This window comes from Phaseolus vulgaris, chromosome 8 (assembly GCF_051622355.1).
Source record: "Phaseolus vulgaris cultivar YP4 chromosome 8, ASM5162235v1, whole genome shotgun sequence".
NCBI lineage: Eukaryota > Viridiplantae > Streptophyta > Magnoliopsida > Fabales > Fabaceae > Phaseolus > Phaseolus vulgaris.
Window position 1 is genome coordinate 59,424,453 of NC_143505.1, and position 26,851 is coordinate 59,451,303.

Sequence of the window (26,851 nt, forward strand, 5' to 3'; positions counted from 1 at the left end):
TCTCTAATTTAGTTACTATTTATTTTGGTATCTAAAAATTGATTTCTATTTCATGATTTTATTTTATTGTAGTGGCTATTTTAATAAAATTCAATTCTAATCACAAAGGAAATGCTGTAATTAAAAATATATCAACTACTAATCCATATCAATTTGGTGATGATTTTGCCCATTTGAGAAAACTCACACCTTATTGAAAGAGTTCTTTCATTTCATTTAATTGTATTCCTCTACTCCTATACTTTTCTTAAGTTGCACAACTTTATTGAATTTAAAATTTTCTTCAATCTTCATTAGCAGCATCTAAATAATTTAACTCAGTAAACTGATACACACCAAAAGTATAATTCTTATAAAAAACAACATATCTCATCACTTTTTCTGAAACATTACAATTGTTTGTATGTATACATCCTTAAAGTGAAATTACAAGTAAGAAACATGCTTTAAATACAATTAATTCCTTACAGAAACTGTGTACACTAAAATTGAAACTGAACTTAACAAACAAAAGTACATTTGAAGGCACAGGAAAACACCTTAAGATGAACTGACAAAAGAACTCCCCCCACTTTTGGGTGTACATGTAAAACACAGAAAAACACACTTTATAATTTATCTGTTGTTTCTCCTCTAATTAGGCCTTCCACAAAGCCTCCTTATCTGTCCATTTGACCCTGTTAAAGGTTTGATGTTTCCCATCTTAATCATTGCAGTGACAAAATCAGACTCAAATGCCCTCTGATCGTTGCTGTAAGCTCTAACAAGTGAATCTGTGGATCCTCCATCGAAGAGAACTTGATCAGAATGAAGGAGTCCCTTCTTGTTGATGAGGTTCTTGTAGTAGTTGTTGTCAAAATGGTTAGGAGTTTTGAATTCTAGTGGTGCTACATTGTTGTCCTTTGGTGTCCCATTACTATTTCTTGGACAGTTCTTTTGCCTTGCCTTTGCAAACAAACTCTCAATGTTTTTCTCATTGTATATGCGACTTCCATAAACAGCACACCTTGCCTTCCCAATTGTGTGTGCTCCTGAAACCACAGAAAAAAAAAAATATCAAATAAACATGATGAGTACTCTAATTTCAGTAATATAATATTACCAAATAAACATGCTTTTTCTTTTAACTTGACTCTTCTGTGTTCAGAAGTCATACATGGCCTTTAGCTTAGAGAACGAGCATGACATGCATGCACGTAGTTGTTTAAATGTCACATCAGGTCCACTAATCCACCATATGTAATTATTAAGTAAAGAGATACTGTATTATACTATGAAATTTCTTTTTCTTTACTTTACTTTTTGTCACAATACTCATCTATATATTAATATTATTCACATTTCTCTCACTTTTTCTTCTTCTTATCAGTATTGAGACATCAGTTTAGAAGTGTAATTTAATCAATATATTTTTAAAATTGTTTCATTTCAGAAAAAGTTGTTTCTTAATGATATTAGCAATAATACACAGTGTCACACAATGGAAGAGTTAAGGGCAAAAGTAGAAAAAAGAAGGACATATATACCAGATAAGGCAACCATGTCCTTGGCAGAGAGGCCTTGATCTTTAAAGCTTGAGATAAGGGTGTCGAGGGAAGAAGCTGGAGATGGAAGAGCACCACTGCTTGCAAGTTGAAAGAATCCAGTGCTGGAATCCCTTCTACCAAGTTTAACCTTCCAAAATGGCCCTCCAAGCTGCATAATCAAATTTTATAAACCAAAAATTAATACTTATTTTGTATCATTTTACTACATCATATAGGTGTTGAATAACCCTTGATAATTTTGATGTGGGTGATGTACTTATTTTGAGAAATGGAAGGGTTAGAACTCACAATATTGACAGAGTCACGAGCAGCAATGGCTACTATATCAGCACATGAGACTATTCCGGGGCAAAGTGCTTCCACCTTAGACTTGATGGCATCAATGACTTCATAGCCTCTCAAAGATTTATCATTGGGTGGTGCAGTCTTCTCTGAGGAAGGCCCATCAAGTAGTACTGAACCATCGCAACCCTATTTCCAATTAAGCAATAACACAATATCACCAATTACTTCTATGTAACCACCAAGCCTTTCTAATACATAAAATGCATAGCTACAAAGTTAATACAATTTAAACAATACTATTTGTTTTTGATAACTTAGTTTGATAAATTATTAATGTAATTGTGATATTGTATATGATTTATTTGAACCAAATAACATGAAGTGTTCAATTGTTCACATAATAATGTCTAACAAAAATATTTATTAAAAGAAGCAAACCAAACTCAAAGAATCAACTCAATTCATTTTATCTCATAACTTATTCAATTAAGTTTTAAAAAATATAACTTAAACCAATTCAATTTAACAGATTGAATGAGATTACTTCAATTAATTCAATCCATTTTTGAATCCTTGTTTTGGCAAATAATTTTTCTAATTGATTATCTTTTCCTTCTTGTTGAAATATGAAATGAAACGTTATTTTACTCGATCTAAGTGTTGTTTTAAATTAACGTATTATGCAAAGGAGATTAATAAAAAGGAAAAAAAAGTAGAAATAAGAATATTTATGAAACATGAACTCATATGACAAACACTTTATTCAGTTATAAATAAGTAGAATACTATATTACATGATCATTCTAATTGACTACGAATTCGAATATTTAAATATGTTGAAGCTAATTATTTTATCAGAGAGACAGGATATGATAGTTTGACACTATTCAAAATTTATATTTTCATTATTTAATAATTTAATTTAATATATTTTTTTTATTATATTTAATTCTTAAATAAATGTAAAAAAAATTGTGGGGTGTAAAAAGAGGTTTTTTCTACTCCCACCTATGTCCTGTGGGTGGAATAACCAAAACAACCTATGTTTTAAAATAAGTGGTTTACATAGCATGAAAACATCTGGATAAGAACATTTTCACTTCATTTTTTTATGCCGTGTCATATTGGTGATGTCACATCATCGATATTGACCTTTGAAAGTGATAGTAACTTAGAAAGAAAGAAAAATAATTACGTAAAGAACATACTATCACATTATTAAATACCAGTATTTTAGTATTACAACGTCCATTACATTCTTCATGAAATAATACGTTCGTGAATGATTATATATACATACATATACATATATATATATACATATACATATATATATATACATATACATATATACATATAGATATACATACATATACATATATAAAGTGAAAGAATAGGAAATTTTTGCTGCTAAAACTATGTAAGTATTACCCTTGAGCAGATAAAGTATTATAGTGTATGTAAGTAAGATAAATAAAAAGTGAAGAATTTAGGTGAGAGTGATTTACATTGACAAAGCAGTCATGAAAGAAGAGGCGAAGGAGAGAAGCTCCCATGCGAGGTTCTTTAGCCACTGCAGATTGAACCACAGATTTTACAGCATACAAAACCTTGGGGCATTTCTTGGCGTAGAAGTTCTCAGAGAGTTGAGCTGAAGAACTTCCTATAAGAAAAAGCGTGAAGAAAGCTATAGCAAAAGTGGTTGTTGAAGAAGAAAAAGAATGAAGTACCATTTTTGCAGAAGTATAAGGTGGTGGATGGATGAGCTTAGATGATGAAAAGAAAATGGTGCATAGATATATAGGAGAGGGTATGTGAGAGTTTTGAGATGGCAACTCACCTAATCATCAAGAACTTACTTGACAAATGAATGCATGGCACATAAAATTTGTCTGAGTCTGGAAAATGTAGATTGAAATTGACCATTGAAAATAATTAGCACATTTTCCTTTATTATACATTTGTTTTTTGCAATTTGGAACACAGTAAGATTGTGGTGAAATGAACTTGGTCGATGCATTTGGCTATGCTGATTGAAGAACATTACCTAGGTTGACTATTCAAAAAATTGCAAAAAGCCCATGCTATTGGTGTATTATATTATATCATACATAACAAAGAGAAATGCTACTTGAATAAGTAGGTGCTAATTAATATTATATTAGGTTCAGCAATGAGAGCAAGAAAATTGGTCTAGTTACCCAATCAAAAGTGCCTGAATTTATTTTGTTTGGGTAGTATCATCGTCAATCATCATCTTACTTAATTATATTCATTTTATCTAAAGAGCATAGAAACCAGTGGTGGAGCTTCAATCAAAATTTTAAGGGCATAAGTTCGTAGATATAAAGGAAATTTCGATGCTTGTTTGCTAGCTCTTGTTTCAGTATACTAATTAATATGTCACTATATATATTTATAAATTTAGCATTATATAATTTGCCATTGTTCAGTTGCTTCAACACACAGCTTGTTAGAATTTGAGAACCCAAATAATTTAAAGGAAAGTTAGGGTTTAGGGTTACATCTAAATTGTACGAAACTAGTTTTTATTTTTACGAGATTATACTGTTTTTAAACAAACCTTTACTTAATATTTTTATTTAAGAAATTGTGACTAACTTCTTAACAGCAGATCTTGTTTTCTCCTGTGATTCATCTTTTTCAGCAAACCTTATTATGGAAGATAATATATAGTAGGGTAAATTTTGTTAATTTTTTCTACACGTCACTTTATTGTTTATTATATCCAAAACTAACGTGTTGCATTAGTGTCCATGCAATGTTTTGTATCTCAATGCTTTAAATCATGTTTGAAAGATGTCATATTATACTTTTCAGACAATTTTTACACACTCATAGACATTAAGAGTATCGTAATTTTCAGTGAATTTATTTACTTATTTTTGCTGATATAAAAAAATCTTTATAAAATGATTACATCGTTTTTCTTTTCATATTATTATTCACCTTAGAAACATGTTTTTTTGTTGGTACTCCTAGAGAAAATACCCTAATCATTGAAGTTAAAATGATACGAATGTTACTCAAGCTTTTGACATGAATGAATCTGTAATTGATATCTTTTAAGGCACATTAATGCATGTTATAAATTCAAATAATAATTAAAGAATCTCTATAATCTGTGATTGATTATCTTGGTAAGCTTTAGTGTAATTTCTTACATATCTACTCTTTGTTAAACAAAAGGTTAAACACTCTCCAGTGTAATCTTAGCAACACTTGTTAATATTAATACAGTTTAATTATATATTATCTGAAAGTTACAGCCAAAGTGGCTATATTTTTATAGACTTTATCTACCGCAGAAGAGTCATCCTTAGCAGACACCTTTTCTTAACATTATTTTTTTATTTCTCCAATCATGTTTTGTTTGGAATCTCTATTTCCTTTTGTCGGATTTACCTTATTTTATTCTTTGCTTTTAGACTTTTGTTCTCCCTAACCATACTATTATTACATAGTGCCTCTCTTTGAATCTCCTTTGAATGGCACTGTGTTAAACAGAAGAAGACACGAACTTTGAGAAAAATAAGAAAGTTATGGCTGCCAAAATTTACAACTTTTAGGGTATGATAATGCCAAAACTTGGGTGGGATTTGAAAAAGACAAGTTGGTAAAGTTGAAGTAAAAAACTACATCACCAACCAACGATGGATAAGATGCAGAATTGCTTCAAAAAAAGATGATGGTAAATGTAATACGATCATAGGAATAGTGATGTTATGGCTGTGTAAGGAACCTAAAAGATTTTCAAAGGGTCAGAAACATCTTCATTCAAGCCAAAAGAGGCTGCTTCAATCACATGCCCCTCAAGCTTGAACTTCTGCAATCAAGAAAAAGGTGGCATATTTTGAACATCAAATTAATTAACTTATAATTCCATAACACAATCATTGCATTTGTTTATCTGCTACAAACATATATTAACAAATTACAGTTTAGTAGGTTGAATATTCTTATCTTGTTCTTGAAAAGCTTTCAAAATTCGTCATATTCGGGCGTCGCATGCTGGAAGAATGCATATTCTTTGCATTGAAGCTTACCAAAAGTGAGAAAGGTTTGGAAGAGATGCATGCAATTGGTAGCAATCGCTTTCTGATTTTCGAAACTTAACACACACTACTTGGTTATGCACTCAATTTCATATAGCAATGTGACAAATCAATGACTTGAACTGATAAATACTCCATCAATCTCACTTTCATTCGTTTATTTTGGGACCAAAAACTAAGTCATTTTCATTTTACTCATTTTCTTTGAAAAAAGGGAGGGAAAAGATAAATGCAATGTCTATATCTCCATAATAGAGGTAGGTGACGATGTTCACTCTGATATTGAAAATTGATTTTGAACAGTTCCAATAAAGTGGTTTATACAAGCTTGACCACTTCCACTCTACCAAGGACACCATCTTGTATTAAATACAAAGAGGTTTGAGCCACGACTGCTGAAAAAAATCAAGGTTGAGCTACAGTTTTAGACCTAGGTTAGGATAAGAATATTGAAAATGAAGACCTTAGACATTTATATGTTGAGTAATGATATATGAATAACTCCAATTTTTTATACAATCACATTACAACTTTCAATATTATTATTTTAATTTTTTTTATATAATTTAATTACAAATTTATTATTTATTATATATATTTATTTATAAACCTATCACATCAAGATTGTATATCACTCTTTAAATTGTCACATTGTCATTTTTCTTATATGTTTGAACTCTTGGAAGCTGAAATACTTGTTAACTTAGCTGGTTTCAAACCTTTTAAGCTAAGTTTATCTTTCCACTTTAAACTTCTAAATAAATAAAAATAAATGAAAATGTAAATAGGTTGAAGATTCCATTCAAAATAACCAATTAGGTGAGATTTTTCATACTATTTTAATTCAATATGTGGATGCTTAACTTCAGTTTATTATGTGGCATATATTGACATATTTAAATTATTAACGGTAGATGTTTATTTTGGTTAACCCAATGATAATTTCAATACAGAAAAAAGATTGAAAACTTCCATGTCAAATTGATTTTTAAAATACAATTTAGTGTGGAATTAATCTTTATGTGTTAAGCTTAACGACAAAATGATCCTATCAAACTTAACAAAACTCAACTCTTATACTTTAAACTACTGGGGATTTTAGAATTTTAAATAGACATTTTTTATATTTTACAAACTAATATTCATTATATTATTAATAACGAATCTAAAAACTCTTGAATGAGATGAGTTTATGTTTATCTTATAATTTGTTAAAATGATATGTTTATTCTAATACCAAGCTGATAAAAAAAAAATTCTAATACCAAACTCCTGGGGAAAAAATGAACTCAGTGTGACAGTAAATTAGTTGTTATAGTAAAATTGTAATTTTTTTATTATATTAAAATAAAATATAATAATATTTATTGTACCAAATATTCACTTCTAAAAAAAATATTAATTGATTATGTGGTTCCTTTTCTTCTCTTGTTGGATAGTTTCTTTCATGAAACACAGGACCCATATTACATTGGGAAATTTGCAGGGTAAGTTTTTGGCAGGAAGCAGAAGCAGAGGGGCTCCTTCACTTTGTTTAGAATCGAATGAATGGAAAAGGGTACGTGGGAATGGAGGCAGAACCAAAAGGGTTAGAAGCTTCACTGCACAATTTGCTCGAACTCCACCACCACAAATCTCTCGTCCTTGCCCACCGCACAGGTATATCTCTCTTTCCCCTTTCTTCTCCTTCCATCAAAATCCAATCTTGTTTCGCTAACACCAACTTTCTTCATCTGGGTACGCAGAGAAAGCCAAGAAGGACGCCATCAGGAAAACTGAACGCGTTTCTGATCTGTTGGTGGAAGCAGTCAATGGCGGGGTGCAGGACTCCTTCATCAACCAGAAGCGTATTGAGCTCGAAATTCGAACCCTTGCTGCCACCATCACAAGGTTCATGAAGCAAACTGATCAGTGGCTCGCTACCACTCATGCCCTCAACACTGCTCTCAAGGTGCCACTACTTTCTTTCTTTCATTCATCGTTTTTAATTTCGATCAATGTGCTGCTTTTGCTGAAATTTCAGATGGGTGTTTTTTAAATTTGTTGTTATCGTTATTACTTGCAATCAAGGTTTTAAATTTATGTTAGTGCCATGACAATGCCGATGTAGATAGTATTTTAAAACCCTTATTTAATTTAGCTATTATTGTTGTGTTTTGCATTGGACACAGCTCTGGCTAATTTGTGTGGATTAGAATTAGAAGGGACATGTAACAAAACAACATGCTTGACAGTTCTATTTGTACAAGATTGTTTTGTTGTTTTCATCGTCATCTAATTTCAAATCAGGGTACAAGTTTAGGGGTGTGATTGACATGCTTTCTCTTGAAATTATCGGGCAGGGTTTTAAATTACAGTGGTTGCAGTTGCATCATAATCTTCTATGTTCCAGAAAATTGTAGACACTAATGGGTCACAAACTGTGGCCGCAATGCTGATGTGAAGACCACAAAATCCTTGGTGTGGAATTGCGGTTGCTGACCGTTTTCTAAGCAACCTTTGTTATTGAGTTTGTAATTGGGCTGGTAAACTAAAATTATGTAATCCTAGAATGTGATGATGTTTCTTCTTGCCAGATGTTCATTGTGCTTGATGGCACCATTTTTGAGTTTCTCTTTTGGCACTTTTTGATTTGTGAAATAATTTAGAGGTTTGGTTCTACGTCTATGGTTAGGGATATCCCAATAATGAAGATGGTTGTAATTTTAAGGTTAGTGCAGGAGTTTAATTCGGGCAATAGGCATCCATCAAGTTTAGAGTAGCCATGGGATGGGATAAATGGCTTAGTACCTAGAATCCCTTTTTATTTTGAGAGACTCCTTATACAAAATTAAAGTGGGAATTGAAGAAGAGGATTAATGTATAATTCCTTCTCATGAAATTTGGCTCAGATTGTATATATTGTATATTTTTCTTTGGATTGCAATGCTAATTGTCAAAGACAAGCCATCTAAAGTATGATATGTGCTTAACTTATTATTTAACTTTTTACTGTTATAAAGTGAGGTTAACTTGCTATGAACTTTCATCTGAATTCGTAGGAAATTGGAGACTTTGAGAACTGGATGAAGATCATGGAATATGATTGTAAAAATATCACCACAGCTATACAGAATATTCACCAAGAGTGATTTACTGCAAGTTTTCATGCATGTCACCATGTAATTATAAATATCTAATCCCTTTTCATTCGTTTTTCTATTCTAAGCATAATACCAAATATCATGTGTTAGTTTTAGATAACCATTTTACTTAGTTTTCAGTGTAGTAACTTAACTGGCTTGAAGAAGGAAAGATTGATTATTACCCTTATTCTTAATCAGTTATGTGCTGCTATTATTGGCCTTTATAAATGTTCAAATTTGAAATTTTCTTCTCTACTAACTAAAAAGTTTGAGTGTATAAAGGATTAAAAGAAAAAACAACGATGCTTTGTCTTTGTGCTTTTGTCATAGAGCCTGGTTTATTTGGATATAATAGACAGATAGAGCACAATTCTTGAAAATTTTTGGCAAATTTTATCCACCCGTTTTCTAACGGATTTGAGCTATGTAGTCACTCTTTCCCCTGTTCCTCCTCTTTTCTGCTATTTTGTAGCACTTGAACCAGGGTTGCATTTATAAGTCTATGCATACTCATGCAGTGTCATGTGAATAGACTCACATCACATAAACTCACAAGTGTTTACCTGATATAAAATAATTCCAAAAAACCAGGTGGGAAATATTTCTCCAGCTACTGATTTCTGTAAATATTATGTAAAGTCATTTAATGAAATAAACTAGCAGACAAAATCCCATGTCCCCAACATTTCAAAACATGTAAATATAAAGACAATCAACCTAACAGAATCATGCAAATAATTTAACTCATCACTGAGAGATTTTGCTGAATAGAACACATAAATAGCAAGTGATTAACATTTTCTGATAACATAGCCGATCAGTGAAAAAATATTTGAATTTGTGGCTGGGTTCAGTTGCCACTGTCTAGTTTGCCATGAATTGCTGGTTTTGCAGAATAATGTTTGTATGTTGAATGCTGGATCACAAACGTGCTGCTTTGTTGGGTCAGAGCTTGCTGAGCCATGAATTTTGCTGCCATGATTGTGCAAGAAGCTTGGGCTGTATTACTAAATATGAGCAGAAACAGTGTATGTGTGGAATTCGATCTACACTGTGTTCAGTTGATAAAAAGATATTGAAAGTATTCTCTGCCAAATTTGTCATATGCTACCCTTCATTTTAAAGTCTCCCATTTGCTTATCTAATAACAATGATGAACCTAACTCTATTATCTAACGCACTCAATAGAACACAATGTAAAAGATGGTCAACTTGATTGTATTTATGTATTTAAAAAAAACAGTTTTGGTAGAACTCAATGATGTTGTCGGTTAGATTATTTAACAGACTCCATTGACTGGTATATGGGTCCTTTTGTCCTTTTCTTAATTTGATCAGCTTTTTGATATTCCCCAGAAATCAAATGTCTGTCCAACAACTTGTAGGAATATTAGCTGTTCCTTCATAATTTCTAAACATAAAAATATATAAACAAAATAATACAATTAGTCCACGAGTTAGGTTTATGAATGTAGCCACGTTATACTGATATAATATTTTTTTACTTATCATATCACATGCGTAAGTTGGAGCTTCAAATCGCTGCAAAACTTATCTGTAGTGTCTGAGATGATTGCTTTTCATATTCATTTCTCAAATCATTATAGACTAATTGGAGACTTACTCTCAAGTTAGAGTCAAAATTTCAATAAGAGAAAAACAATAGCTATCCCCTCTTCTTTGTAAGTTCCTTGCTCAAGTTATGAAGTTTTATGGCTTTGAGTGAGTGTCTGGTTAATTTTTCGTAACTTGTAAAATTGTGTATCACTTAATCTTTATTTTCATGTTCAAGTTTGAGAATTATCACTCGGTCTACATATTGTAGCTCGAGCAAAGAGAACCTAAGAACAAACTTTGTTTTAATTTAGATTATCACTCAAAAATTAACAAGACGCTTATTAAGCTTAACTTTGTAAACCTGAATGTTTAGAATGGATTAGATATTAGTCTCTAATAGAATATATTTAAAATGAATCTTATCTTATGATTGTATTTGATACATGAAGAGGCATGACTACATGTCCAAGAACTAAATATAGAAGATATTAGTATATTTGTTTTGGTTAGTGTATTTTTTTTTTAGAGTAAATAAAAGAAATCAATAAATCTAATAAAAATAATTAATTTCAAAGAAAAGGACCACAAATTCTTAAGGAGTCTTTACATCTCTTGGCCTCCCTTATATTATATGTGAGTTAAATAGTTATTATGGAGTGTTACATATATACTCGTTTATACATTTTAAATATTTATTTACAGTGAGTTAAGAATTTTGAATCGAAGACAAATAAACTAACTACACTGCTATCATTGACATATATAAATGAGGAAAACATATGTTTACACTTCTTAGAAAAAAAAAAACTTACAGGTATTAAATTAGTTGATGATAAAATAAAGAAATTACTAGTGTTGAATTTTATGAACTCAACTCAATAATCATTAAAATCTTAATACACATTCTATCGTAACTCTATCATCCAAACACTTATATTCCTTAATGATAAGAGCATAATCTCATATAAAAATATTAGTCTCATAATTTCTTTAATTTCATTATTGCTTTAATCATCCTTCTTTATAATAGAAAGTATATAAAAATGTGTTAGAAAGTCTTTTACTAGAATTTCTAGTATCTTTTCTTCATTAAAATTCGATGTGTGCTAAAAATTGTGACTATATATTTTAATTCTTTACGTGTTCAAAATATAAACTTATTTAAATTTAATTTGATAAAAAATGGAAATGAAAATAAAATTCTAAACACTGATTCTAATTTAATTTTTGAAACAACGAAACAAAAGTAAATTCGTACTTGGACCTATCACTACAAGGAAATCATAAAATAGAAACCAATTTTAAAGACAAAAAATAATTAGTTGCTATAGTGATTAAATTAGAAATCATTTTAGAAACTAAAAGAAAATTGGTTTCTAAATTAGTTTTTATTATTGTTAAATAGTTTCTAAATTGGTATCTAATTAGCTACCAAAGTTTTAACTACCAATTATTTATATTATCTAATTGAATACTAATTTAGAAAATATTTACCAATAAATGAAATTAATTTAGAAACCAATAATAAAAATTAATTTAAAAACTAAAATTTTTTAAATCTTTAAAATAATTTATAATTTAATTATTATAATAATTAATTATTTTTTATTTTTAAAATTAATTTTTATTTGATGATTTTTTTGTTGTTATTAGTTTGTAGTGTATAAAAACATATATATAGTTTTACACGTGAAGAATAGTAACATGTTCATTACAAATCATTGAGAGATGAAAAAGAAAAAGTAAAGGACGAAAACCAACAAAGATCCAATAATTATGCCTTTTGATTGTTATAAATTTTATTTTATATATATATATATATATATATATATATATATATGCATACTGTCTTATTACATGAGTTATTTATTAATAATTCGTAATAAACAGCAACTGGTTTTAATAGCTCTTTAATTTAATTTTGATACAATTAAAACCAATTAAAATTAAAAAAAAATAACCACCTCAGTACAAATATATATTTCATGATTGAATGATGGTGAAAAATTATTTATAAGTAGATCAACTAATAACTGCAGACTATTTCAACTTATAACAGTAAGTTTCGAATGACAAGCATGATAAATAGTTAGAGAAAGTTTTGTTTTTGTTGTGTACACTGACTGAAGCATGTAAAAAGTTATGAAACACATAATAATTCTTTGAAGTAGATCTACAGAAAGAAGAAAAAACGAAGTTTGTTTTGTATTATAAAGATGTATCACTGAAAACTCATCATTATATAAAAGTTGGAGGTGATGGCCGTCTACTGTATTTGAATCACTGGTTTTGATGTTGAAGATAAGCTATGGCTTCTTCCTCCCTTTCTATTTGATGTTGCAGTGGTTATAGTAAACTTATATATTTTGGTCAAAGGTAGCAGACACAAAAAGGTGGTTATATTATATATGTATAATATTGAAGAAAAATAGAATAATGTTGTGAACAATAACATTTATTAAAGTAATGAAAAATGAGACAACATGGCTTGTGGTTAGCATGTTCCTTCTTTCTATATAAGTGGTTTGTTTTGGTAGCAAAGTTATGAGTCATAGCTTAAACATGGGTTCTCATGATGGTGTCCAATCATTGGCTGTGTTTGTGGTAATTGGCATGGTGATCACATTAATGATCCCTGCCAATGCAAACCTCTCTTCCCATTTCTATGATAAAGTTTGTCCTCAGGCATTACCTGTCATAAGAACAGTGGTTCAACGAGCAATTAACCGTGAACCACGCATTGGAGCTTCTCTTCTGCGTTTGCATTTCCATGACTGCTTCGTCAATGTAAGTTACTACTGCTATCTGATACAGGCTATGCTCCTATCACACAACAAAAATATCTTAGCTTTTAACCATTAAATAACTCTACTAACTCAACATGTATGCAAATACACTTTCTCAAATAACTTTTATTCCTTAAACATGTGGTGTGGTGTGTGTTGTGGTGTAAGTTTGAACTCTTTTATGCATATAGAGAAAAAAACTGGTGAAAAATATCAACTCAGATTATATTTTCTGAGATCTTGAATTATATTTATACTTCCTACTTCTTTCTTTATAAGAGATATGTAAGTGTAATGCTTTTTTTTTAATTTAAAAAAAATGTTATTAATTGTAAGAAATTTCAACTATATGATTTAAAAACATTTTTTTTCTTTTCTAAATTATGAGTTTGCCCCAGTGATATATACTTTATGAAATTTTAATGAATGTTTTGCTTTTGTTTATGTTTGGAATGGTTTCACAGAGGTGAAGAGTTTTTGTGTCTGTAATGTAAAGTTTTGTATATATTTCTTATGTGAAACTCGATTTTATAACCAATTTTATTGTGTTTTGTGCTGTTTGAGAAGAGGATTATGTCTCAAGTTTAGATAGTCTAATTATTTTTTTTAAGGGTTAGAACACTTTTTTTTAATTTATTAATTTTTTTCTGATAAAAAAGTATAATGATTGATTGGAGTTTTAATTTTTTTTTCTCTTGTGATTTTTTAATAGTAACTTTTACACTTATTTTATAATTATATTTTTCTTATCATATATCACCTCTATTATCTTTAAAGATTCTCTTTCTTTCCTTTTACAAATTTTCTTTTACAATTTTTCTAAAGGTAACTGCATGCATACATTGAAAGGAACTTCTTAACAAATTGCACGTACCAATGCTTTTCATGTATATTTTACTCTTGCCTTTTTTCAATCATTGTTCCTGTAACCACTTTCTATCTTATCATCCACGTACCATAACAGTGGAGCAGTAAGCAATAATTACTTAAACTCTATTATTATATTCTACACAAACTGACACAAATCATGTTATGATATGAAACTATAGAGTAATTTAATTGCATGGAAAAGAATGCACACCTAACTATTGGCTGCTAGCTTCCAATAATTTTTCAAATAAAAACAGTACCTTACTGTAATTACAATTTAAATTTCATGATGTCCAATGAAAAGGTTGATTGAACAGTAGCTAAAGACTTTTATGCCTTGTGAGCTGTAAAATGGTGTATAACAGTAATGGTGGTCCAATTAACAGTAATAGTTAAACATATATTCCAAAGATCAAAGATAATACTAATCACCATGTCACTTCTACTATAGTGCTTGATTTGATTTACTGAAACATAACATAAATGTATTGGAAACAACAGGGGTGTGATGGATCAATTTTGCTAGATGACACTAAAAACTTCATTGGTGAGAAGACAGCTTTTGCAAATAATAATTCAGCAAGAGGGTTTTCTGTGGTTGATGAAATCAAAGCAGCAGTGGACAAGGCCTGCAAACGCCCAGTGGTGTCATGTGCAGATATCTTAGCCATAGCAGCTCGTGATTCCGTAGCCATTGTAAGTCTTACACAAACATTTCATTCTCATAAGGAAAAGTACAAAATGACAAAGATTCATATAATTAATAACAATCATCAACCTTGCTCTCCATGGACAATGGGAATAATATTAAACTAAACTATTAACCCAGCCATCATGACTGGTAACAAAAATATTCATTATTTAACTAGACTTATCTGTAATCATATAAAAAAAATATAAGTTTTACCCTTTTTCTTATTGTGATTCTTTGAAAGTGTAACATGTTTTTCTTCACTGTTAATAGTATGGGGGTAAACACTTTTGGTACCAAGTGTTATTGGGCAGAAGAGATGCAAGGACTGCAAGCAGAAGTGCTGCAAATTCCAATCTTCCTCCACCAACCTTCAGCTTCTCTCAGCTTGTTTCCAACTTCCAATCTCACGGATTGAATGTGAAGGACCTTGTGGCCCTCTCTGGAGGTCACACCATTGGCTTTGCAAGGTGTACTACCTTTAGAAACAGAATCTACAATGAATCCAACATTGACCCCAGGTTTGCAGCATCTTTGAGGAATACATGTCCTCGAAGTGGTGGAGACAACAACTTACAAAAATTGGATCCTACTCCTGCAAGAGTTGACACCAAATACTTTACAGATTTGGTGCACAAAAAGGGTCTCCTCCATTCGGATCAAGAACTCTTCAAGGGACAAGGCAGAGAAAGTGACAAGCTGGTGCAGCTATACAGTAAAAACACTTTAGCTTTTGCTAGAGATTTCAAAGCCTCAATGATTAAAATGGGTAACTTGAAGCCTCTTACTGGGAGGCAGGGAGAGATCAGATGTCATTGCAGAAGGATCAATTAGAATCACAGATTACAAGCTCTGGATTATGCAATGGAAAGAATAAGAATCTTTATTTATTGCATCATAGTGTATCATATGCTTAGTCATGTCAATTTTAGACATGACTGTGTATTGTTCAAGAAAAATGTTGCGTGCTGTATGTGTTGTTTTAAGCAACTTCAAATCATGAATAGTTGAACTCAAATGGTAATCTGAAACCTGAGACGTGTGACAATCACATTGTGTGTTATGCATTTCAACAAGTAATTATCTAAAAAAAAAATCATTAAATAAAAATTAATTTTTATATATCAAAATAATTAGTTGTAATAGTAATTAAATTAGAGATTATTTAACAATAATATAAACTAATTTAGAAACCAAAAATTTATTTAGTTTCTAAAATTATCTCTAATTTAGTCATTATAGCAACTAATTTTTTTTTCTTCTAAAATTAGTTTCTATTTTATAATTTTATTGTAGTTTCTATTTAAAAGTACTTCATAGATATTGATCCCTAAATACTTGAAGGCAAATGAAATCAATTAATATAGGACACATTTTTTAATGTTATCTTCTTTTAAATTGTGTTAGAATTGTCAAAGATTCTTGTTTAAATTAGACACTTTACCGATATATATTTTATAAATATTTTAAGAATATCAAGCCTAATATGTGTGTTCGAACACAACGTTTAAGAAGAGTGATTTTTAACTAAGAATTTCCAAGAGTTTCGTTTCACAGATAAATATTTGAAATATTTGAAGCCCAGTATAATAACTACAAGGCCCAACTTCAATTTAGTTCAGCTAGTGTTTTAATGGATTAATATTCTTGTAAGCTTTGAAAGCAACTTGTCTCAACTAATTAACCAATAATCTAACTTTATCAGTAAGTCTAATTTATTGATAGAAAAATTCTGTCAACTGAATTATGATTTGAAAAAATTCATAAACAATTTTAATATATAAACATATGCAAATAGAATATTACGATTTATTTTTAAAAAAAAATCTCAAGATCACGATTTATTAACTACTGTGAGATCTGTTGAAATTAAGAAAGAAAGAAAAAATGTGGTGAAGTGACGTGAATCATGATCCTACTCAACAATTAATAAAGAGGTGAGTTTTGTCAGCGACTAAAGACAGAAAAGTAATAAACATATTAAAACACAAAACTTCATTATTTATTTTTTCCGTGTGATAAATATATTTTAGTTTAATTTTTGTTAATCGAGAAGAAATATCGTAGGCCATAGTTATTTAGATCCTAACACAATTAGATAATGTTATTTTTTACGTTGACAAACTAAATTCAAACTTGTTAAATAATCAAATAAAAGAATACAATTTTAATCATTAAAGCTATCTCTTACATCTTTATTATAATTTTGGTCTTTCAGTTAGTTTAACCTTCTTACTACAATAAAATCATCAAATAAAAACCAAATTTTATAGAAATAATTAATTACAATAGTAACTAAATTAAAAATTATTTTATAAACTAAAAAAAAATTGATTTCTAAATTAATTTTTATTATTATTAAATAGTTTTTAAATTGGTATCTAATTAGCAACCAAGATTTTAACTACTAATTATTTAGATTCTAAATTTGATAGCGAAAACATGGCTAATTAGATACCAAGTTAGAAACCATTTAATCATAATAGAATTAATTTAAAAATAAAAAGTTTATTTAATTTCTAAAATGGTCTCTAATTTAGTCACTATAATAACTAATTATTTTTAGTTTCTAAAATTAATTTTTATTTCATAATTTTCTTGTAGGGTCTGTGTATGGAATTAATTTTTAAGTAAGTCATTTTTATTTAATCTTGACTTTCAACTCAGCTTAAACTTCCCAACCAATGTTATAATAAAAATATATTAAAAAGGGTATTAATATTGTGGAGGGAAAAAAGGTTTATTTTCTTCAATGTATCTTATTATGATTACATAAGAACCGTTTGGGTTTCCTTGTTGAACAACTGGTCAGAAGTTTAGGTGTCCCTTTCATAATTTTCAACTCAATATATAGTTAATTAAGAAAAAGTAAGAGTAATGAACCATCTAATTAATGTGTTTTCTCATGCCACTGTATTAATTAAATGTTCTTTCTAATGACATATCTAAAGAGGCTTAGCTCCACCAATTTCTATATTGGATTTTTCATTTTATATGGCATCAAATTTCACAGCTACCAAGATTAATACTTTATTTTTTTAATTGCAAAAATATCATATTATTTTATTTTTGTTTCCTATTTTTAAAAGTTTATATATGAAGAAACAATAATAAATTTATTATTTAAAATACATTTCCACTATTTTCTCATACAAATATTTAAAATTATAACATATAAAATAGTCTTAAACCAAATAATCCCTCGCGACCGTATAATTAATATATAATTATACAAAAAAGGAAGTTTTGTTAAACTTAAAGTAAATATTTATGATACAAGTAAATTTTAAAATAATCTCTCATTCAAAAAACATATAGGATTTGTTTATTTAGAAGAAGATGTTCTCTTTAAAATAAACACAAAATAGATTAAAAAAAGTGAAACCTACTTGATTTATTAACAAAAAAAACACATTTCTTCTAAAAACAAATCTAAACAAACTCATTCAAAATTATGTTGCCTCTCTCACTAAATAAAAATAGAAAGAACGAATAAATATAAGAAAATAAATCTATTGTCTCATGATTTTGGATTAGTGATGTTGTAATTTCTTATTGTAGTTTATTAGTGTTGCATCTTCTGGATATCATTTTGAAAGATCCAACAATTTCATCATAATTATTTTTTAATCATGAGTATATAATTTGAAACATGTGTATATGTTATATGTCTGCATCTAAGAGTTGGTGAAACATGCTTGAACAACTGTTATGCATAGTGGTCAATGGTACTGAGCACAAAATCACTAGGTGTGTTATTATGACCTTGAATATTATATATGTTGGTAACTCAGACAAGGAACTAAGCTATAGTTAGGATGTAGTTTCTCTGCATCATTCCCTCCTATATAAATCCTATACGCTTTTGCTTGCTACAGACACAGAAATATCTTATTAGCACAATGAATTTTCATCTCCAATCTTTTCTTGTGCTTGTTATGGCCACTTTGGTGGCAACATTTATGATTCCTACCTTTGCTCAGCTAAGTCCTGATTATTATGACAAACTTTGCCCTGAGGCATTGCCAATCATATACTCAGTTGTTAAGAAGGCAATTGTTGCTGAAAAACGCATGGGAGCATCCTTGCTGCGTTTGCATTTCCATGACTGCTTTGTTAATGTAAGTTTTGCACATTATTTTATCCTCAAACAAAATTCTCATCACTTCACATGCTCCACATATCAAATGCTAGTTGCATGTATTGCAATGGTAGCAGAATGAAAGAACTGTGTGTGGTGCAATATGATGCGTAGGGTACAAGTCAGAACCTTGTAACAAAAGTTTAAGCAGTATATGATAAAGAACAGAACCAAAAGCAAAGTTGTTTTATAGTATTAAACAAATTTACCATGAACCTAAAATGCAGGGCTGTGATGGATCAGTGCTGCTAGATGACACACCTTTCTTCTTGGGGGAGAAGACTGCATTTGCAAATCTGAATTCAATCAGAGGATTCGAGGTGGTTGATGAAATCAAAGCAGCAGTTGATAAAGTTTGCAAACGTCCTGTAGTATCATGTGCAGATATCTTGGCTGTAGCAGCTCGTGACTCTGTAGCCATAGTGAGTTCAATCCAAATCTTTCATCAATTCTCCTTCTGCAAGAAATTATTGTGTGGTTAAAACCATGTTCATCGTAATATCCATCCAACTTCTATATACATACAGCAAAATAATAATTTTAGTTATAAATTCAAAAAGCTTGATTATAAATAAAGCAAGAAAAAAAAAACAATTAACACAAAACTGTACAAAGAGTCTATTTACAATATAATATGTTTGTTCTAAGTGCACAAAGCTTCCATATATATAGAACCTATAACAAGAAATAACAAAAACCGTTAAGAAAGTTACAATAAACATTTAGTTGATGGTCTAACTCCTCTTAACACTACTAATATGTCTTAAATAAATGATATTTTTCTCCTTTATATTAGACGGTCTAACTCATCTTCAAACTACTAAACTGTCTTAATTAAATAATCTTTTTTTCCTTTACATTATACTGTTTAACCAAATTGTTTAACTAAGCTCTTAAACAGCATATGGTTTATGGTTTAGTACATTAGAGTCAATCCTCACGTATACCATTAAAAAATCAGTTAAAATCATGTACTGTAGACGTATGATATTCTAACCTTAGAATAACTTTTGTTTTGTATAAATATATTTTGCTTGACGTGTTAATCGCCAACAGTTGGGTGGTAAACAATATTGGTACGAAGTGCTACTAGGCAGAAGAGATGCAAGAAAGGCAAGCAGGGATGCTGCAAATGCCAATCTTCCTCCTCCTTTTTTCAACTTTCAACAGCTTCTTGCTAATTTCCAAACTCATGGACTAAACCTCAAGGATTTGGTGGTCCTCTCTGGTGGCCACACCATTGGATTAGCAAGGTGTACAACCTTCAGGGACAGGATCTTCAATGACACCAACATAGACCCCAAATTTGCAGCCACTTTGCGTAAGTCATGCCCTCGAAGAGGAGGAGACAGTAGCTTAGCACCACTTGATGCCACTTCTTCAAAATTCGACATCACATACTATAACGCTTTGTTGTACAAAAAGGGTCTCCTCCATTCTGATCAAGAGCTATTCAAGGGTGATTATAGTGAAAGTGACAGATTGGTGCAACTATACAGCAATGACCCTTATGCTTTTGCCAAAGATTTTGGAGTTTCCATGATTAAGATGGGTAACTTGAAGCCTCTTACAGGGTCTTATGGAGAGATCAGGTACAATTGCAGAAAAGTCAACTAGCACTGCATACTATTTCAATGTCTTGGTCACAACAGGAGAAGGATAATGATTTGAGCAACTGTTTGATATAAAGTCGTATATATATGTGCCAATTTTTATACTCTATACATTATCTTAAATTAATGTTTATCAATGTTGATAATAAGACTCTTGGTTCAAACTTCACATAATGAACCACAAAGAGTTAAAAGAGTCTGTAAACGGGACATGTGTTGCTTGCTGTTACTATTAATATTTTTCTTTGCTTCTTTTGTTAGATCAATTGCCTTGTGCCTTGTGCCTTGGAAGTGTTTATATTAATTAAAATTTTATGTGGTTACAAACGTGTAATGGTTCAAATCAAATGAACGAAGCATAAGGGAAAATGTATTCTTTTGCTAATAAAGAATAGAGCACGCGTGTTGCTGTACTTAACACTATACTCTTCTGCAAGGCTTTGAGTATTTCCCTTTTCATTCACTCAATTAGCCATGACACAAGAACCAAAATTTAAAATAAATTATTAGACACTAAATAAAAAATTTGTAAATTTTTTAAAAATTAACATTTAAATCTAAAAAAAATAATTTGGGTATTTTACTCCAAAGGAGTTATATTATATCTCTGACAGTTCTGAAACATAATGTTTACAACACAGAGCTATGTTAGAGGTTATAATGGACCAATCACTCCCCTGACTTAACTCAAGAACATCACTAACCAAAATGTTGAGTGGAGAGTAACAAACAAACAATTTATAAACTATTGACAAAGGTAGTGTTTCACGTTCTGATACAGATGGTCTAGTTTATTGCATTTCAGATAATTAACAAGGAACTGACCAAATTTATTTCAGAAAGAATTATATAATAAGTTGTTCTGCATTTTCAGCTGGTTGGAAGGTTTATCTTATCAAACTTTTCTATTTTTTTAATGGTATATAGCTAGCCACTATTAATGCACTATAGCTGTTGTATTGTACTAGTAGGACATTGTACATACAAAACTAGTTATATGGAGCTGAAATTTTCTGCTTGCTAATGTGATACATTGATGCAAAATACTCAATTAAAAAGCCACAGAATTTCAAATACACCACTTTCCTTAATTCCCCTCTATTTTGAGAGGACAGAAGCTTCTAATCACAACGCCTTACACTTAAATTCTTAGATTATTATCACTAAGCATACGCCAGAAAATACCATAATACATGAAAGATCACATATTGTGACTGCATGAGCATTCTGTTTTTTTGCTCATCTTATTTTCTTAGTAACTTTTAATTAACCTTGCGGCAATCAGTACGAATTTGGCCACTTTTCCCTGTTAAGGGGCTAAGGTTTCCCATTTTCACCATGGCACTAGCAAAGTCTGCATAGAAAGCTGAAGGGTCATTGCTGTAGGTAGTGACCTGAGAATCTGTAGAACCACCACTAAACAACTGTTGATCAGAATGTAGAAGCCCCTTTTGGTTGATGAGATTCTTGAAATAAGCATTGTCAAATTGAACACTTGTGGTGACATCAAGTGGGGAAAGGTTGGTGTCTCCACCAGTGCTTGGACAGTTTGACTTGAGTGATGTTGCAAAGTTTGACTCAATGCTGGTTTCATTATAAACCCTGCCTCTAAATAGCTGACACCTGGCTAGCCCCGTTGTATGAGCTCCTATATGTACATGAAAATTTGAAAGATAAAACACTTTGAAAATTCACAACATGTGATAATGTTGCATGCATAATCTTACTAGAGAGTAGTTCTAATTTACCTGACAGTGCTACCATTTCCTTGGAGTTAAATCCCTTGTTTGCAAAAGCAGATATAAGGGCACTAAGATCCATAAGTGGGGATGGAATATCCTTAGTGGCAGCATCTTTACTTGCCGTGGTTGAATCTCTTCTTCCTAACCCAACATTCCATGATGGACCTCCCAACTGAGATACAAACACCCAAAAAACATATACCAGTAGATTGTTAGATACTAAAGAGCCCACTATATAATTAGAGTATGCTATGTAGAGAAAGAGTGTGATATGTTGACAACTATACACCAGATTACAACAGTAAAGAAAAACAACTTTTTTGTTGAAATGAAATTATTTTGAAATTGTATCAATCAAATCACAGTTCTAATATATTTCCATTAGAATAATAACAAATTTACACTATCATATGATCATAAACAATTATGTATGATAAATTTATGTACTTTTATAATAACTATTTTAGCTATAGCAACAACAAAAGTTTAAGAATGTAACTAGCAAACTAATATATGAATAGCATTATACTATATATACTGTCTTTGTCTTGTTTATTATTATTATAGATATTATCTGTTCATATTTATTATATGGTGTAAACTTACTGCAACAACAGAATCACGAGCAGCAACAGCTACAATATCTGCACAAGAAACAACTCCGGGACAAACAGCCTCCACTTTAGTTTTGATGTCATCAATTACTTCAAAACCTCTCAAAGAATTCACATTTGCACCAGCTGATTTCTCTCCAGTAAAGCTCGAAGTGTCATCTAACAGAACAGATGCATCACATCCCTACAAAAGTTGTATCTTAACAATTAATTCACAATATCAACAAGGATAAGAATGCAGTTAATATGATATGCCTCTCACACTTCAAATAATCAGCATTAAACGCATACTCATTAGCTATATTACCATGAAAACTATATGTAAAGAAATGTGTGTTTAACTAATCTAAAAACTTGAGCTAATTTGACTAAACAATGTAGCTTTATTTGGTTAACTGAACTTGCATGTCAACTTTTCATTCCATGCTTGATAAATTCAATTAACTTTCAACTACTACTCCAAACAATTTTCTTCTTCCACTCCCAAAAGCAGTTTGAGTTCAAAGTTCACATTCACTTATCAAGGACTGGATGCATGCATGTGTACTTACACGCATATTAGGAAAAACAGAGTTCATAATATTTTAGAATGATGTATAATTTCTGAAAGAAGGCTGCTCTATAAAAGAATTTTGTATGAAAAGTTTGAAAACTATAAGACTTGAGGAATTTGAATGATATAGGCATGAGATTAGTTGAAAGTGAGAAAGAAAGATGAAGGTGGGAATGAAGAGAAAACATGCATTGACAAAACAGTCATGGAAATGAAGACGGAGCAATGAGGCTCCCATGCGATGCTCTTTGGCAACTGCACTGATAACTGAGGATCTGATGATGGAGAGGGCTTGGGGACACGTTGATTGGTAGCAAATTGAAGTTAGCTGAGAAGTAACCATGGCAAACATGCAAAACAAAATGGAGAAAGAAAAACTATGAGCACATGAATGAAATGCCATTCTTAATATGGTGCTTATGTCTTAGCATTGTGAAGAAAACACTGCTCCTCAAGCTTTATTTATAGTGAGGCATGAGCACTCCATTTTGGACCCTATGCATGGAGCAATTAATTTTCTATGCTCAATTATGATCCACTTTAATTTTGATATGATTACTATATACTAAAAATGCATAATATGACTAATTTTAGCATAATTGGTGTAAGTGAATCCTTTAAAATATGTTGATGAATAATTAATGAGTCTCAGTTTTTCTTTTCTTTTCAACACAACTTACCAATAAGTCACATATATTATCAACTTTAAGACTTTATAACTGCATAAGACACAATTCTAGTAAGATTAAATTAAACTACAATATGAAACATAATTAACTATCATATTTGAGATAACCTAAACTCACCACTACGAGGGTCCAACACATAGACGGTCAATAACATATCCATTTATTACCCTCAAAAACAGCAATATGTCCTTTAAAAAGACAACAAAATGTTTGAGAAATAAAAATAGAGGTTATATGGGATTAGAGCATGGGTGAGAGAAGTTGTTAGTTGTAATGTTTGTTACAAAGTGATAGATAGGAGCTCATGCGTGGTCCGATAAACCCAACGAATACTTGCTAAGATATGCTCGAAAATGGTTCTGATATCATGTTACAAAGTGAACTTTAAGCCTAATTCAACCTCAGAAAACCGGCTCATGGAAGTTGAGGTTTGCACCCACTTATATACAATGAAACGTTCTTATCTCTAATCGATGTGGGATCTTCATCAATGTTAACATTAATATTTATTATTAGATTTGGTTGCGTAATTGAAAACAGCTGAAGCTAGTTGGGTCCATCACGCTTGGACTATATTGCCTAATCTTTCATGAATGCTGCTTAGTAGTTACAAATGCTACCAAATTTCATTTCTAGTCAAATATTCCTTCACTTTTTACTCCATTGTCGTAAGACTAGACTTTTATGCCAAAATGCTCGATTAGGTATTACTTTCACTAATCATTGTAAATTTTTATTAGTACAAATTAAATCCTAAAACGATAAGAAAAAAAAATTGTTCTTAATTAAGGTGAAGATGGAAATAAGTATATATAAAGTAAAACTCAGTGATTGATATTAATTTGGTAACAACTCTTTGTTTTAATCACTGTATACTTATCTTTGTCGTAATTAAATATCTTTGAAGACTTTTGTAAGAGTGCAAAAGTTTGTAAGAAATATTTTTACACTTGTTTACTTATTGTTCTGAAATTTGAGTTTTATTATAATTTTATTCTTTAAAATTGTATCAGATAATTAAAGAAAAAATATGTATTTAAATTATCATTAATCTCTACTCTTAATTAGTATAAGACTATTGAAACATAGTAAAATATTTATAATATATATATAGTAAAATATGTATTATATATATAATGAATTTGGAGTGTGAACATATGATAAAAGGTATCAAAGTATAGTCAACAAAATTATTTGAGAAACTTTAGAAATCAAGTTTTGCAAACCCGCCAAACCTTGTAACTCCCAAGTGTTGTTAGTTTCAACTATGACTTCTAAGTGTCTATTGCCTCTATGTCTTCAAATGATAATAATAATGATAATATTAATAATAATAATAATTTCCAAAAGTAAACAGCATGTATTTAAATTTGGTATGTGCGAGTAAGTGAAGAACTTAGAAGCAGGTGAAAAGTGAGTTGGCTGCACAAGTCAATTCTAAAGCAAAAGTTGGAGATAATGTCACTAATTTGTACTTAAAAAAAATAAAATAAAACAAAATCATTGTGAAATATTGGATACATTATACTGAGAATAGACTTTGGTGAGTGGTTGATAATGAATCAATTGCGAATTTTCTCTCTAAACAGCACTTAGTAAGAATAACTTTGATGTTAACATAAATGGAGACCTTTATATATAAAATTGACTTAAAGAAATAAAAATTGTCATCATTTTTATATTTTAATTTAATCATATCATTCAATCCACTTTACTAATTTTTATTAATAGGGAAATTGGTTACCATTTATAAATTTTAAAAATATTTATGAAGAAGTTTATATGGAAAAAAAAACTAATGAGTGGCATAAGCATATATTTGACTGTTTAGGATAGTTTACCTTGTGTGCATGCTGAATGCTACATTTTCATTAGAATTTGGGTATATGCAATAATACCTACCCCAGTACTTTTTATTCCATTATGCTAACACCCACTAATCCTTATTTCAAATCATGCATCAGTTTCAAATTCCTATGCATGCACTTACAAAATTTTCACTCAAAGCAAAAACAAACTCTTGTTAACTTTGGATAAGGGTCAGTTTGACTATTTATTAATAGAATTGTATGCTATTAGGGTTATAGATATATGACAAAATGGAAGATAGTTCTAAAAGGAAATGCCTATATATATTTATATCAATGATAAAATTAAAATTAGGAAATTGATTTTTTTTTTTACTAATTCAAACTTTAGATCTCTATAGTGTTTGTAATAAGAAAATAATTGAAATAGTTACTTAATAGAATTTTTTTACGTAACAAACGAATCTTCAACCTAAAATATATTATAATATTATAATATTTAACTATCATAAAATATTTTAACATTTTTTTAAAAAAAACGAATAAGGACTCATTTCAATAGTTTTATTATTATAACTATTCAAAAGATATAAAGTTTCAAACTGATAAGAAAATCAATTTTACTATACAAATAACATATTTAACTCTTAAAATTATATGTAACAATAAAAAAAATGTTCCTATTGTAAACTGATTTATTTTGGCAAGTAGAGTTTATTAAAATTAAAAAATTGTGTAGCTCAGGCACTTCTCT

General features: G+C 30.0%; 5 protein-coding genes across 6 annotated transcripts; 3 read left to right on the plus strand and 2 right to left on the minus strand.

Annotated features, from left to right (window-relative positions):
• Window positions 1–326: 326 nt before the first annotated feature.
• Window positions 327–3,848, minus strand: LOC137824293 (peroxidase 4). The gene is made up of 4 exons (XM_068629868.1): window positions 3,341–3,848; window positions 1,836–2,018; window positions 1,527–1,695; window positions 327–1,031 (listed from the first exon to the last, which is right to left on the minus strand). The coding sequence occupies exons 1-4, from the start codon at window positions 3,563–3,565 to the stop codon at window positions 634–636; spliced, it is 975 nt and encodes a 324-aa protein (XP_068485969.1). The 5' UTR covers window positions 3,566–3,848; the 3' UTR covers window positions 327–633.
• A 3,464-nt stretch (window positions 3,849–7,312) lies between these two features.
• BLOS1 (GCN5L1 family protein) lies at window positions 7,313–9,261 on the plus strand. 2 transcript variants are annotated; one of them, XM_068629842.1, is made up of 3 exons: window positions 7,313–7,567; window positions 7,654–7,859; window positions 8,950–9,261. In XM_068629842.1, exons 1-3 carry the CDS (start codon window positions 7,453–7,455, stop codon window positions 9,037–9,039), a joined length of 411 nt encoding a protein of 136 aa, XP_068485943.1. In that variant the 5' UTR covers window positions 7,313–7,452; the 3' UTR covers window positions 9,040–9,261. The 2 variants fall into 2 exon arrangements, with proteins under 2 accessions (XP_068485943.1, XP_068485944.1); XM_068629843.2 differs by lacking the exon at window positions 8,950–9,261 and adding an exon at window positions 8,251–8,863 and having other exon boundaries at window positions 7,332–7,567.
• Window positions 9,262–12,642: 3,381 nt separating this feature from the next.
• On the plus strand, window positions 12,643–15,955 carry LOC137826509 (peroxidase RIP1). Its single transcript, XM_068632490.2, has 3 exons — window positions 12,643–13,377; window positions 14,748–14,942; window positions 15,211–15,955. Exons 1-3 carry the CDS (start codon window positions 13,135–13,137, stop codon window positions 15,769–15,771), a joined length of 999 nt encoding a protein of 332 aa, XP_068488591.1. The 5' UTR covers window positions 12,643–13,134; the 3' UTR covers window positions 15,772–15,955.
• A 2,786-nt stretch (window positions 15,956–18,741) lies between these two features.
• Window positions 18,742–21,018, plus strand: LOC137826510 (peroxidase RIP1). The gene is made up of 3 exons (XM_068632494.2): window positions 18,742–19,058; window positions 19,306–19,500; window positions 20,135–21,018. The coding sequence occupies exons 1-3, from the start codon at window positions 18,840–18,842 to the stop codon at window positions 20,693–20,695; spliced, it is 975 nt and encodes a 324-aa protein (XP_068488595.2). The 5' UTR covers window positions 18,742–18,839; the 3' UTR covers window positions 20,696–21,018.
• A 671-nt stretch (window positions 21,019–21,689) lies between these two features.
• LOC137826511 (cationic peroxidase 1) lies at window positions 21,690–24,165 on the minus strand. The gene is made up of 4 exons (XM_068632495.2): window positions 23,791–24,165; window positions 23,040–23,231; window positions 22,440–22,605; window positions 21,690–22,339 (listed from the first exon to the last, which is right to left on the minus strand). Exons 1-4 carry the CDS (start codon window positions 24,001–24,003, stop codon window positions 21,954–21,956), a joined length of 957 nt encoding a protein of 318 aa, XP_068488596.1. The 5' UTR covers window positions 24,004–24,165; the 3' UTR covers window positions 21,690–21,953.
• Between the last annotated feature and the right edge of the window lie 2,686 nt (window positions 24,166–26,851).